Source organism: Corythoichthys intestinalis, chromosome 14 (assembly GCF_030265065.1).
Source record: "Corythoichthys intestinalis isolate RoL2023-P3 chromosome 14, ASM3026506v1, whole genome shotgun sequence".
NCBI lineage: Eukaryota > Metazoa > Chordata > Actinopteri > Syngnathiformes > Syngnathidae > Corythoichthys > Corythoichthys intestinalis.
In genome coordinates, this window is record NC_080408.1 from 48,740,961 (window position 1) to 48,756,766 (window position 15,806).

The following is a 15,806-nucleotide window of genomic DNA, read 5'->3' on the forward strand; positions in this document are numbered from 1 at the left end:
GTGCTCCCTTTGTTGTACTCATTAAATACAAACATTTGCTCTACTGATCTCCTGGTCTGTGTTTTGGATCCACATTAACGGCTTGCCGTTTCCAACAATTCTAGTTGTGAAGTACAGGTTAAATCATCTTGCATTTCAATGTAAAAGTCCCAGCCCTTTCCCGTGCTAATGCTAACACTAACATGAAACTTTTTCTCCACAACATGGGAAAGTTCCCTTCTGCGTAACAGTTTACATAGTTTTCAGTTGTCACCTTACCACTCCAAATGTAAAACTAGCATTTACAAATATGTTATAATGCATAGACATAATCAAACAAGTACTTAGATACGTGATTTTAGCCATTTTCCCGTAAAAGTCACAATCACTGCTGTCAGTTCCATTGAAAACCATGACAGCGCCGCTTGTGCTTGTGTAACTGGGGTATCTAAGACTTGCAAATATTGTATGTTTCTTTTTTTATAATGACACTCTTATTTTATTTCTGTCAGTCCTCTATCAAAGCTGGAACTTTTTGTTTGTATGTTGTTTGTTTCCCCTTTGTCAGTTATTAACGCGACACCTCCTCCTTGAAGTTGGGTGCACTTTCTTAGCTCTCCCCTTTTCTGTATGGCTGTCGATGGGGAGGTAAGTGCCGTTTGCCTGCGGAGAGTTGTGTTATAAAATGTCATTTCCAGGTGTGTATTTATGTTTAAAAATCGCATTGCATTTCTTTTTTATTATTTATTTTGAATAGGCTTATTAACGCAAAGTTTAATGTGAGTATTGTCTTGTGACTTTTGTCAGAAATTAAAAGCACATCACCTCCCGTCGTCATTTCAAAAATCCCAACGCAGAGACGAAAACCACGTGACCACCCGCGGCGAACTTTTGTTCTTGTCCGTCAATCATCAAACGTAAGTAAATATTCCTTCCTTTAAAGAAAGTTTGTAGTGTTTGCTTTGGAACCTCTACATTCACAGCCATTTTTAACACGGCAAAGAATCACTTGGCGTCGTTAAAACGCCCAGAGCCGTGGAGAGAGTTGCGACATTCCCATAGGGATCCATTATACGATTTTACTTCCGGGTAGTGGAGCCTCGGGTAGTTCCAAACATGGCTTCGACAAGGTCGGACCCCATTCATTTGAATAGCTGGCTGTCAAGTATATTCGGAGGTAAGCTGACGAAAAAAACGACCCCTTTTGAATTTTCAACAGTCTGTATTCTATCAAAGGCGCTTTATGATGTATATGTTGAGCTTTATTTGTATGTGCGTGGCGTAATTATGAATATAATTTATCTTGGTTGATGAGCAATTTTCTTTTACTTTTTAAGCTGACACTGCTAACTGGGAGGGTATCGCTACGGATAAATTAAGTCACTACCACTTTTAAACTGTCAACTCTTTCAGACGCCCTTTGTGACGTAAACAATCATCTGTATTTGTGAGTACTGGTAGACGACCGGCTTTCACGCGCTTATTAGCTCGATAATGTAAGCTTTGAAGATATCACCCTTATCAAAGAGTACCAAGTCAATGCATGACAACCTGTATTCTTGACACTAAAAGGTTTGACATTATTATATTTTAGAGATGTATAAAGATTAAAAAGTGATGCCAACAAATAATACTCAAATTTATAATAGAAAACTAATTTAATTTATATTACAGCATAGACTTCATAATATATTGTCATGACGCCAGGCGCAGAGCCGATCCGTAGAGGGCCTATTTTCAAATAACTTCAAATTTAAATATTTTCAAACCTAAGCTGCTACCGACCTAATACCAAAACAGGCACTTACATTGGGCATATATGAGTCTCCATGAGCAGCGGCATCAAAAAATTCAAAGTCGTTCCCGTATAAAATCCCGATGAATTATTTTTTGAATAAGTACAGCAAAACTTAAAATGGCTACAAAATTCTCAGATTTTACGCTATATGCACAAAAAATGCCAAATGCAAAGATAATCACCTATATTTTCAGGATCAGTAGCAATATTTAACACAACATATATGTAGGTTTTTGCTCAAAGTAGCAACCTAAAAAGATTTCAACACCTAATACAGTGCCTTGCAAAAGTATTCGGCCCCCTTGAACCTTACAACCTTTCGCCACATTTCAGGCTTCAAACATAAAGATATAAAATTTTAATTTTTTGTCAAGAATCAACAACAAGTGGGACACAATCGTGAAGTGGAACAAAATTTATTGGATAATTGAAACTTTTTTAACAAATAAAAAACTGAAAAGTGGGGCGTGCAATATTATTCGGCCCCCTTGCGTTAATACTTTGTAGCGCCACCTTTTGATCCAATTACAGCTGCAAGTTGCTTGGGGTATTTTTCTATCAGTTTTGCACATCGAGAGACTGACATTCTTGCCCATTCTTCCTCGCAAAACAGCTCGAGCTCAGTAAGGCTGGATGGAGAGTGTTTGTGAACAGCAGTCTTCAGCTCTTTCCACAGATTCTCGATTGGATTCAGGTCTGGACTTTGACTTGGCCAGTCTAACACCTGGATACGTTTATTTTTGAACCATTCCATTGTAGATTTGGCTTTATGTTTTGGATCATTGTCCTGTTGGAAGATAAATCTCCGTCCCAGTCTCAGGTCTTGTGCAGATACCAACAGGTTTTCTTCCAGAATGTTCCTGTATTTGGCTGCATCCATCTTCCCGTCAATTTTAACCATCTTCCCTGTCCCTGCTGAAGAAAAGCAGGCCCAAAACATGATGCTGCCACCACCATGTTTGACACTTGTTGCTGATTCTTGACAAAAAAATTAAATTTCATATCTTTATGTTTGAAGCCTGAAATGTGGCGAAAGGTTGCAAGATTCAAGGGGGTCGAATACTTTTGCAAGGCACTGTAAGTCACTCAATTTCGACATCAGAAACTTGATACTTGAGGAAAACATTCACAATAAATAAGATATAAATAGATTATGAATTTTATATACAATTACAACTTATTATAGCATAGAATAGCTCTTTATTGTCATTATACAGTTGTAGAATGAAATAGTGGAGCATCTCCCTTTACAGTGCAGGATAAGATAAAATCTCAAAAGTGACTTGCAAGTATAAAGTATGAAATCTAAATAAACATAAACTGCATATGAGATACTAGTCCTATAATTCAGGCAGTGCAAATAATCGATGTGGTGTTACCAGGATGTGAGCCTCGTCTTTCAACATTCACATAGCCTCTTTCTATGCCTTGCGTTTTTTTGGTCAGCTTCCTCGAATTGTACAAGTCCCTGTTCCTCGCCGTCTCCTTTCTGCTCTCCTCTTCCTGACGGTCGGCCACTCCAAGGCCTTGTTCTTCCTCGCTTCTGGGCTGAATTCTAAATCAACTTAAATCGTGACCCTGCTGACATCATCCGCCAGCTGGGGACGGTAGAGCGCTATAATGACAGGCGGGGCTAAACGGCAGATTAAAAGACAAATTGCCAAATTGTTCTCTGTAGTCGAACTGTCTCAAAATATGATTCTAATTCACATAATAATGCTATTTAACTTTTTTTTTTAATCCTGTCAAGTATGGGGTGCCGTTTGTAAAGCAGCGCATGCTGAAAATTACGACATTTTCTCATATTTAGCGCTACACAGTGTTAAAATGTGGTGTGAAATTTTTAGTCACTTTTTTTTGCACATTTACGTTGTTTAGCAACTTAAATATTTATGTTTAAAGCATGAGTATTGGACCTGAATGTTTAAATCTAGAACTAAATATTTAACATAAATGTTAAATTTATATCCTAAATATATATATTGAATTTATATCCTAATTTATATGTTAAATCTAAATATTAAATTTATGTTATAGCTAAATCTTAAATTTATATTTTAAATCTAAATATCAAATTTATATCCTAAATGTAAATCTCAAATATATATCCTAAATGTAAATCTCAAATATATATCCTAAATGTAAATCTTAAATTTATATCCTAAATACTAAATTTAAATGTTAAATCTGGAAAAGGTTGAAAATAAATATTTAGCTTAATATGTAAATTCACATGACTGGAGACCGGAAGTAAGAAAATAAAAGCCGGAGCAGCTCAGGCTGTTCACGTTTCTTGAAAATGAATCAAACCTACTCAACGGTGGTAGCCGTCTATCCTTGGACATGAGTCATTGTGATAATAACAATATCTAGGAAAAATACACATTTGGGAGAAACTATTTTGATGGGGGAAATATTACATTATGCTTTTGTGATGTATGATTGCTTCTGTGACATAGATTGTAACAACTTCTGTTGTTTTTATGTTTGTGAACAACTTCTATTGTTTTTCACCTTGTTCCCATAGTTAGGAGACATGCTTGAGTAGGGAATCTCACGAGATAACTTGTTTTGCACCATAGTACACTCCTGGATCCCATAGCTAGAAGGGAATCTCACGAGATAACTTGTTTTGCACCCATAATATTTACCATTTGTTGCATCTGTTGCAGCACAGCTCATTTGTCCCATGTGAAAAGCCCTTTTTCAAGGGGGCTGAACCAAAAGTAGCTTTAATGTTTGTCATTGGGCAGGGCTGCGCCGCTCGGGGATGGAGGTTGGCCTCTCCGCCTCCGCGTGGCGCGTCCCTACATAAACCGGACATTTCCGGGCGACCCGTGAAGTCCACCAGCGGGTCACGCACGGATCGCCTGGCTTTGTTCCTTCGCCGCCTTACCGGAGTGTGTTGGATCCCCGCTCATTTGTCAAGGTAAGGATTTTCATTGCTCGGGGACATTTCTTTTTGCTGTAACGGTAACGCAGGGATTCTGGGGTTGACAAACTCAAATCTAGCGTCATCGTTGACATTTGTTGATACTTGTTTGCTTGCTCTTGTGGGATTGTAATCAATAAATTTCATTTATTCTGCATTTTCTAATCAATAAACATTGTCTATTTTGCAAAAGTGTGCCTGTTACTGATTCACCGCGAACCTGGAAATTTTAGAAAACATATTAAGAGTATTTTGTGTTTTTCGTGTCACTTTTACGTACATGAGCCCAGTAAAGTTACTACGAATAGCCACAAGGGGTCTCTGTTGGACTGGACTGGAGAGCAAGGTTGACTTTTCTAACTTCAACTGCAAAAATCCCCAGTTTCTCACAGTCGGCGAAGGTGGGCTGAAAGAAAATACGCATGTCGAGCGAGTCAAATTTAGCGGATTTTGTACGTAAAAGTGACACGAAAAACACAAAATACTCTTTAGTTTCTCCTAAATGTGTATTTTTCCTAGATATTGGTATTATCACAATGACTCATGTCCAAGAAGAGACGACTGCCACCGTTGAGTAGGTTTGATTCATTTTCAGGAAACGTGAACCATCTGAGCTGCTCCAGCTTTTATTTTCTTACTTCCGTTCTCCAGTCATGTGAATTTGCATATTAAGCTAAATATTTATTTTCAACCTTTTCCAGATTTAACATTTAAATTTAGTATTGAACATATTAATTTAACATTTAGATTTAGGATATATATTTAAGATATTTAAAATATAAATTTAAGATTTACATTTAGGATACAGATTTAATATTTAGATTTAAAATATAAATTTAAGATTTAGATTTAAATATAAATTTACGATTTGGATTGAACATATAAATTAAATATTTATATTTAACATATACATTTAGGGTATAAATTTAAGATATATATTTAGGATATAAATTTAACATTTACATTCAACATTTTTATCAAATATTTAGTTCTAGATTTAAACATTCAGGTCCAATACTCTTTATTTAAAAATAAATACGTTGCTAAACAATGTTGTAAATGTGCAAAAAAAAGTGACAAAAAATTGCACACCACATTTTAAACACTGTGTGGGGCTAAATATGAGAAAATGTTGTCGTAATTTTCAGCATGTGCTGCTTTACATACGGCACCCCATAGTCACAGGCACTTTTTAAGGTGTCGAAAAATACCCTGCTGCTTAAAATGTTTCTTCCCCCAGAAAATAGATGTATCACCCACATATATATACATATATATACATATATATACTGGACTGTCTCAGAAAATTAGAATACACAATATTCTAATTTTCTGAGACAGTCCTGTATATTGTTCTATGTAAAGGACGTCAGCCAAGGTCGGCCCCCCACATTTTTACCACGCCAAATCTGGTCCCCTTTGCAAAAAGTTTGGACACCCCTGCTTTAAATGGTGGATTAATGTACAGGACTGTCTCAGAAAATTAGAATATTGTGTATTCTAATTTTCTGAGACAGTCCAGTATATATATATATATATATATATAGGACCATTTTGAAAATCGATGTATCACACATGCATATAGGACCATTTTGAAGTTTGGCCAAATTGGGGGTCTCAGGGTGGAACTTCAAGTCACCTGAGTGTTTCCACCATATGTATACAAAGGCATAAGAAACTACAACAGCAAAGAAAAGTGGAAAATAGAATTTAAAAGTCGTGACCACAAAGCCAAACATTTTGGGAACAAGTGTTTTTATATGTCAGTGCAACAAAACAAACTAGAGACTACCACTTAGAACTTGGGAACAAAGTTTGTTACACCTGGTGTTATCTTTAATATATTACCACAGGTAAGTTAATCAAGGAAATTAGACATTATTTGGGAGAAACAGTATTCTAGTTGTGAAAAAGAAGCTAAATCCTGTTGCATTTCAATGCAAAAGTTGATTTCCCATGCTAATGCTAACACAAACATGAAACTTTCTGTCCACAACATGGGAAAGTTCCCTTTTGCGCAAGGGCGTAGGTTTGGTCTCAACATTGGTAGGGACGCTCTAACAGCATAACCTGCATGTACACTTTTTGCTGGGGACGGGACATTAATAAGAACTAACAGATTGGGTACATTACTCAAAAATAGCTGGTTCCTACGTAAAAATGAAAAAAGTTACAGTAAAATTATTTTCATGGGAGAGACATTTTTCAAAATGCCTGCTTCATATAAAGGAAATTTACAGTGGTTATGGGTTTTTTTTTTTTTTTTAAATATGCATCGGCTGCAAATAAAAATATTTTTTTAATGATGTAGAAAATACATTTTAATTAGGGAATAAATGCACAAAATGCAGTTTAATTAATTCCTGTACTTTTTCTACTGTTAGAGTAGAAAAAGTACAGGAATGCTAACTCTGATGCCGGTCTGACTTTCAGTTGCAAAATTAGTGGTTTGTTCCCCACCTTCACATCATTGACGTCTTTTTACATTACTTAAAGTGGCTGCTGCTGGCCGGAAAAAAAATTCTAACATCCCTCCTTTTCAAAGGGGGCGAAGATGTCGACATGTATTTCTGTCGGGGTTGTGTGAATGTGGGGGTTGTAGTCATCAGCCAATCAAACGTGTGTTTGAAGGGGAAAAAAATAGACCAGCAAATTCAGCGAGTGAAAAGCGGTAAATCTAAGTCTGAACATAATGTAGGGTCAATTCTATCCTTACAACTTATGGGAAGACAATCTAAATTACCTGTATAATTGAACTCATCATATAATGCAAATAAGGTAGCTTAAAAGTTGGTGGGGACAATTTGAGCATCCTTTAAAGTTTGTGGTGTTATGTCCCTACCGTCCCTATGCAAACCTATGCCCTTGCTTCTGCGAACAGTTTACATAGTTTTCAGTTGTCACCTTACCACTCCAAAGGTAAAACTTCCATTTACGTATATGTTATGATGCAATGACATACAATGCCCTCCATAATTATTGGCACCCCTGAAAAAGATGTGTTTTTTAACTTCTAATATATATTTTTTTTTATTCAAATAATATGGGACCTTAATGGAAAAAAGAGAAAAATCCAACCTTCAATACAAGTGCATTCATTCAGTGGGGAAAAAATCCAACATAAAGAAAAAAATTTTTGACATCAAATAACGTGTGTCACAATTATTAGCACCCCTGCTGTTAATACTTTGTACAACCCCCTTTTGCCAACAAAACAAGGTCTGGGGACTGAGATGGCCATGGGAGCAGCTTGATTTTGTGTCTGGTGAACCATTTCTGTGTAGATTTGGCCATATGTTTAGGGGTCATTGTCTTGCTGAAAGACCCAGTGACGACCCATCTTCAGCTTTCGGGCAGAGGGCAACAGATTTTGATTTAAAAAGTCCTGGTATTTCAAAGCATTCAGGATGCCATGCACCCTGACAAGGTTCCCAGGGCCTTTGGAAGCGAAACAGCCCCACAGCATCACTGACCCACCCCCATACTTCACAGTGGGTATGAGGTGCTTTTCAGCATGCGCATCTTTCGTGGCACGCCAGACCCACTTAGTGTTTGTTGCCTAAAAGCTCAATCTTGGTCTCATCTGACCAAAGCACACGGTCCCAGTTGAAGCCTGAGACCGTGTGTATTTTTTGTGTGAGACCAAGATTGAGTCCTCAGACCTTGTTTTGTTGGCAAAAGGGGGTTGTACAAAGTATTAACACCAAAGGTGCTAATAATTGTGACACACATTATTTGATGTCAAACAATTTTTTCTTTAGGTGGGATTTTTTTCCCCACTGAATGAATACACTTGTATTGAAGGTTGGATTTTTCTCTTTTTTTCCATTAAGGTCCCATATTTGGATTTAAAAATATATATATATATTAGAAGCTAAAAATCACATCTTTTTCAGGGATGCCAATAATTATGGAGGGCACTGTAATCCAACAAGTACTTACATACGTGATTTTATCCATTTTCCCATATATGTCACAATCACCGCTGTCTGTTCCATTGAAAACCATTACAGTGTTGCTTGGGCTTGAAACTGATCACGCCTACATGAACCACGTGACCACCCGCGGCGAGATCAGAGTGTCGCAACTCTCTTTTTATATGACTCTTGGTGTGAGGCTTTTGGATTTTCAAAAGATCCTGTTCACCGCAAAGAATGGGCAAAACAAGAATGAGGTAGTGAGTGAGCTACGTGTTTTATGTTATGTCAAATACTGTACTCGTATTAGGATTCAAAATATTGAATAAATATATCGATGGCTTCTTCACACATCCAAGTGGTACATTTCATTCAGGAGCAAAAAATACCTCGTGTTATATGAAATATTCATGCTTTTTTGTATCGCAGGCACTTTAAGGTTACAGCTAGTCACCTCAGGGTAACTCTTCTGTAATATTGCACTTCTATTCCAATAATCAAGTCATAAAGGTTGCTCTTTACAAATTTGAGTCCACCTTCACTAAGCAGTAAGTGCACTTTTGGACCTAGATGGAGGACATGAAAGAATCCTTTTGCATTGTATGTAATCATGTTTTTCGTTTTGCAGAACAACTGCAGCTCGACAGTCCGAACTTGTTCGCCGAGACAGACACTGTCTTTTCTAAAACAATGGCTGAACGTCTGGAGGACCATCTTCAATGTCCCAGCTGTCTGGATGTCTTCAAAGATCCTGTCATGCTGCCGCTGTGCAGTCACAACTTTTGCCGTGCGTGTCTGCAGCAGTGGAAGGACAAAGGAGAACGATCGTGTCCACTATGTAAAACAGAGTGTAGTTCGATGGATCCACTTCTGAACTTGGCACTGAAGAATCTGTGTGAAAACTTTTCTCAAGCCTCATTCAGGTTAGAGCACATATGCAGCTTGCACCAAGAGGAACTCAAACTCTTCTGTTTGGACCACCAGGAGCTTGTGTGCCATATTTGCACAAATGCGGAAATCCACGTTGGCCACAAGATCCGGCCCCTCGAAGAAGTTGTGAAAGGGCACCATGAGGACTTCCAGAAAGGCCCACAAAATGCCAAGGAAAGACTCAGAGATTACGAAAACTGTCGAGAGAACTGCAATGAACAGGCAGAGTACATCAAAGTCCAGAGGAAGAAAGTCGAACACAAGATCAGGAAAGATTTTGAGGAGCTCCATCGCTTTCTCGACGTCGAGGAGGAGGCCAGGTTGGCTGCGGTCAAGGAGGAAGAGAAGAAGAAGAGTCAAACGATAACGGAGAAGATGGTAGCTCTTGGCAAACAAATGGCCGCTCTCTCAGATGTCATCAAAAGCACTGAGGAGCAGCCAGCGTCTGGCAATGTTTCTTTCAGGGAAAACTTCAAAAGTGCGGCAAGCAGAATCCAAGAGCTGCCTGAAAAGCCGCAGCTGCTGCCAGGTCTGCTGGACGAAGCCAAACACGTGGGCAACCTCAAATTCAAGGTGTGGGAGCGGATGAAGGAGACGCTCGACTACAGTCCCATCATTCTGGACCCCAACACGGGCGATGGAGAACTCAGTCTGTCCGAAGATCTGAGCAGTTTGTTTTGGAAGAACGTACAGCAGCAGCGGCTTCCAGAATATCCAAAAAGGTCCTGGTCGCAGGCTGTGCTTGGTTGTGCTTTGGACTGGGGAAGACACGTGTGGGACGTTGAGGTGGGAGACAACAATAAATGGGAAGTGGGGGTCGGGCGGGGGGACCCTTGTTTGCGAGATACAATGGGTGGTTGGTTCACTGGATTTTGGGATGGGAAATACAAAAGGCCCGATGCCGCATATGGAGAATGGAATCCGCCTGTCAAAGTGCAAAGAATCAGAGTTGAAGTGGACATGGATGAAAGGTCATTGTCCTTCTCTGAACCTTTTACAAACACCAAATTGTGGAGCTCTCCGAAGCCTTTTTACGATTGGCCAGACTTGTGTGGTAACACCAAAATGTATCCTTACTTTTCGACAGCAGATAAAAATCCTCTAAAGATAATCCCTATTTCACCTGGTGTTACGACTGCAAGCAATTCGCGGCCATTTTGACACGGTTTGATTTTCTGCTTTTTAACGTCATCATTTTCCACATAATTGGACTCTCATTCATTGGCCAGATCATATGATAAGACTTTACTGGAGCAAGTCAAGGCAAAGTAATTAGGCAGTTACTCGATATTCTTTTCTCCCAATACTTTTTGACTTGTGTAAATACTGCTTTTAGTTTGATGTAATACTTGGAAGTAATGGTACTCCTACTCGAGTACAACTTTTGGCTACTCTCTTGTTAACATTGATTTACTTGTACTACTTTATTACATGTGCAGTGGTACCTCAACATACGATCGCTTCGACACACGATCTTTTCGACATCAGACGTAAAATTTGACCCACCAATTGTTTCTATATCCGACGACATGCTCGGAAAACGACGACATGACAGCTCCGCAAACAGACACACGACGGATTTTCTTGCGAGAGAAATCGACACAGGTTCCAACAAGGTTAGTTCATGTGGTGGAACAAGGAAAAAGGTGATGCTTACAATTGAAATCAAGATGGAAATGATAGAAAAATGAGCGTGGGCTGCTGTGATGGCCCTGGCCATTTAACTGTTGTTTTGAGAAGCTCCAGTCAGCCGATCATCACCTCCGCCAGCTAGCTGCCTCTCCTCCTAGCGTGACATGTGCTGCTCAACACCGAATGGGCAGACGTCGTGGCCGCCGCTGATTGGCCACCGAGGAAGGGCGCCAACTTTACAACACTCTGGGAGGTCGCATTGACAGCATTTGTGCTGCGGTCCTCCTCGCCAGCAGTTTGCTCGCCATCCATCCACTTGTGCATTTGATGGCTTGTTGGTTACACTCCCGCTTTTTCGGTGAGGTCTTCTGTGTTTATTCGTTATTGGATCGTTTTTGTTCACCACTGCAAGAGCACCGAAGCAGTAGGGGTAAGCTGCCATTTCTGTTCAACCCGTTTTCTCCTGTTTTGTTTAGTGTAGGAAGCCAGGGTAGTGGCTGTCTTTTTATTTCCTTTTTACGATCAGGGTTTAGTTAGGAAGAAGCCAGCTCTTTCCGCATTTTGAATATGATGTTCATTGCTAGTTTGACTATTGTAAATAAATTGTGCCACTTGTGAACTCGTGTGGCTCGTTTGTTACGCCCTTAGCGAGCCGTCCATGGGACGTAACAGCTGCGCATCCGTGAACTGGCTCAACGATACGGCCATAGAATGTGTGCGATCTCGACGGTCTTCCTTCGACCTCCGTCCGCCAGTCTTTATAAGTTAAGGTGATAATTATTATTGTAGTAACCTCGCCAAAGAAATGGCCAGCTTCGTCAGGTTATCATCTTTTCAGAACTTTTGAAACACAACACGCCTGTATTCTGCAGTTGACGGTGTTCTCAACAAAACATTAAAAGAGTAAAATCTCAACCGCACCTCTGTGACGTCAGCGACGCGGTGCGTTCAGGTACATCACGTACAGCAAGTCCGCCACATTAGACCCCAAATCGTTACATTATTACAGGAATTATTTTATTATTCCGGTTTGTATTTGTATTTGTAATAGTATCAGCGGTATTTATTAAGGATTTACGTGTAGGTTTTTGAGCTGTGGAACAAATTAATGGAATTATGTATTCTTATGGGAAAATCCTGCTCGACATACACGGCTTACAAACAAGGTCCTGAAACAATTAACTTCGTATGTAGAGGTACCACTGTATACACACGAAGCGGTGACACAGTCGGCCAAAAACTGCCAGCTTTTTTGTCACTTATGTCATATTTTTGGTTGGTGCACTTCATTTATTGTGTACATGTGTTTGCTGTGAGTCTGTGACTTTAAATTTCAAACTTTTAAGTATATGAAGAATAAAGCACGTTTGGTGTCAAAAGACTTGTTTTCATGTTTAATTTTCAACAACAGTTCACTCACTTGATACATCATCACTACTTGAGAGTGCCTCGGTGCTTTTATGATAACGTGTTCACCATCAAGGCTTCCGCAGTTTGGGAAGTTCCATAGCCAACCACCAATCTGCTAATGCTTCCCATTGGCTGGTTGTAGGACACGGCAAAAAAATCAGGCTGGAGGGCTGTCCACAATGCTTTGCTGACCTCGGACAAAACGCTGGACACCATGCTCGACGCCAGTTTGAAGCTAGCCGCCACAGTTGGCTGGCTTCCACCAGAGGCTAGAAGTGTATGGCATCAACAGTCGGACAGACCACCTCTGAAACGGTCTTCTGCGTCGCCTGCGCCTCAACATTTGTATGATCAACATTTGTTGTTCAATGTTGATTAGCTGAAGATCCACATTCAAGCGTTCCACCTCCGTTGACAGTTTTTTTTAAGAAAACCATAGGAAGTCGAGAGGTCCCCCAAAACCGTACAAACAATGCCACAACCCTTTAGTGGCTTGGCAGTGAATTACAGAGCAATGCGTTCCCTTGCCATAGAACTATTGAATGCTCATTGACACCGTAGTCGCTTCGCCGTCACCACAACGCAGAAGCATAACTCAAGGCTTTGCTTGATGTTAGGCTTCTCATTTCGGTTTTAAAAATAGATCAGACAAAAGTTAACTTTCAACAAATACTTTTTTTTTCTTTGCGTAACCTTGTTTTAAAGTACTGCTACTCTTACTCGCATACAATTTTGGGATACTCTACTGATATTTTTTTTTTTTAAATAAATGATTATAAACACTTGCTGGGTACCCAAGTTTTTTTTTTTTTTACCCAATACTTTTTGACTAGTACTTATGTGCAAACTACATTTACGTTATTGTAATATTTGGAAGTAATGCTAGAGTACATCTTATGGCTTCTCTCTTGATAACATTGATTTACAGCACTTGTACTTTTACTTCAACTTTATTACTTGTACAACAGTAATTTGTGGGAGGGATCAGGACTATTACTAGAGTGATTTTGAAGTAACGCTAATCTTACTTGAGTACAATGTTTAGCTTCTCATTTTGGTTTTAGCAAGCTAAGGAGTACTCTTTTAAACATACTTTTATTTTTGATTGAGTACTTTTACTTTTAAAGTAATGCTACTCTTACGTACCATTTTGAGCTATTCTACTGATGACATTTTAAAAGTATAAAATTACTTGAGTATTCTTTTCACCAAATACTTTTTAACTTGTACAGTACTTGAATTTTCTGTATGATTAACTTAAGTCATCATATGTCGAAGTATCCCTACTCTTACTTGAGAAAAGTAGAGGCAGTCCCCGGGTAACAACGTACCTGACTTACGTGATTTCGACTTTGCGACACCGGAGTCTCCACCGCCATTTTGGCTGCAGTTGTTTTTTTTTTGTTTTTTTTTTAAGTCACATAACAGTGTAGCGTACTACAGAGGGTTAGGGTCAAATAAAGGAGGAGTTAAAAAAAACGAGAAAAGTCATCGTATTATTACAAAGGGCAAACTGCTATGCACTTTACGTACATGTACATTAGCTGGAAGCTACGATGAAGCATCAATATAAAGCCATCTATTGATTATAATTTGATGTAGATGCAGGCATGAAAATGGGTCGGGTTAAAAAGGTGAGAAGGGTGTGGAGGAAATATGTTCCAGTACACTGTACACCCCAACAAAATATTGAGCTCTGTCGACCCACACTGTGTTTCAGCAGGGCCGTGCAGAGACCGGTGGAGGGGCGGGTGCTCGTAGATCAAAAGGGGCACATGAACAAGTAGTTAATACACCTTAAAACAACATAACTTCAATTTTAACCAGCTTTAGATAATAATTGGCTGCGACTGTGACATACTTTAATTGGGAGGGGGCAACAGTGAATAGAAATCAAAACTGTCATCAACACTTTCTGGCTGTGACTCGGTCAGTCTGCCTATTTTCTTCCTTCAACCTCTGCATCAAAACTTCCTTCCTCAACTTGTTCATCTGAGAACAAACCACATCAGATCGTCACTGAGCCACCAACAGCACAGTTTTCTTCAAACTATTATTTCATTATTATCCATACTTAACAACTCTAGCACCTAATGATTAATAAAGCAATGACGTAAAATCTTATACAAAAATATCATTGTAATTGTGTTTATAATTGTATTTAATACCCGACTATCCTTGCAAACTTGTTCTTACCAGGTCTGCTATTCACCCAGCTGATGAGGTATCCACTGCCTTTAGCAGCTTCATCTAACTCCTTTTTTTTTATCCCTCAATCTCCCGTCCCTACGAGGCATGTCTATGTAATGAAATATAAATATTTAAAAAAACCAAAAAACAGACTCCCGGTGGCTTTTAGTTTTAAAGCTTTCTTAATTTCTTTCTCTCTCAATAACGATGGAGGTAGATTTGTGTTTTTATTATTCAATCAAAAAACAAAGTTACTTCTATCAAAAACATAGTTGCTTCAATCAAAATACAGTATATACTTATAATCCCCCAAAAGTCACTTCATTAAAAAAAATTGTTTTTGATTGCAAAAATAAATTTGAGACAAAAAAAGCATTTGAAAACTATTTTTCTTGATTGAAACAAATTTTTCCATTGAAGTAATGTTTTGCGTTTGGGCCACATTTTGGCTAGGACATTTGTGTCTTTATTATTCAAACAAATAAGAAAATACAGTATATAAAAAGATATAATAATAGAATAGAATAAAAAGAAAAACTTTGCACATGTGTCAATCACTGTTTAACAAAGCCTGAGAGGGTTTGAGTAGACTCACTATGAAGCATTTAATAAAGCCAAGCATTTTCTTACTACTTTATTCTTGTTTAAAAATAATTCGGTGGGGCAGTAACATGTTTAAAACTTATCATAATTCTTACATTTTGAATTGCTTGAAAACCATTTATAAATGATACTTTGGTGGAAAAAAGTTAAAAAACATGTCTTATATACAGGTATATGTATCTTTTTCCAATGTAAAATCTGAATAAATACATTGAACACGCACAAAAAAATGGGTGGGGGGGGGGGGGCGCCACTTCACGGTTTTCACTTATTGCGGCGGGTTCTGGTCCCTATTAACCGCGAAAAACGAGGGATCCCTGTATTTCTGAAACGCTTTAAGACGCAAGAGTCATTCCCACCACTCGTCGGGCCGGTGCTGTGCCGACACCGGCCGTCAGCTCAAGTCCCAGGCGAA

At 38.8% G+C, this 15,806-nt stretch overlaps 1 protein-coding gene across 3 annotated transcripts; it reads left to right on the forward strand.

Moving 5' to 3' along the window:
• Positions 1-547: 547 nt before the first annotated feature.
• LOC130930254 (E3 ubiquitin-protein ligase TRIM35-like) lies at positions 548-12,559 on the forward strand. Of its 3 annotated transcripts, XM_057858077.1 has the most exons (4): positions 548-627; positions 787-896; positions 4,531-4,706; positions 9,255-12,559. In XM_057858077.1, the coding sequence occupies exon 4, from the start codon at positions 9,317-9,319 to the stop codon at positions 10,715-10,717; it is 1,401 nt and encodes a 466-aa protein (XP_057714060.1). In that variant the 5' UTR covers positions 548-627; positions 787-896; positions 4,531-4,706; positions 9,255-9,316; the 3' UTR covers positions 10,718-12,559. The 3 variants fall into 3 exon arrangements, with proteins under 3 accessions (XP_057714060.1, XP_057714058.1, XP_057714059.1); XM_057858075.1 differs by lacking the exon at positions 4,531-4,706; XM_057858076.1 differs by lacking the exon at positions 4,531-4,706 and having other exon boundaries at positions 596-677.
• The last annotated feature ends 3,247 nt before the right edge of the window (positions 12,560-15,806 follow it).

Bases quoted from the DNA above. Each gene is read 5' to 3' on its own strand.
- LOC130930254 (XM_057858077.1), top strand. From the start codon at position 9,317: ATGGCTGAACGTCTGGAGGACCATCTTCAATGTCCCAGCTGTCTGGAT.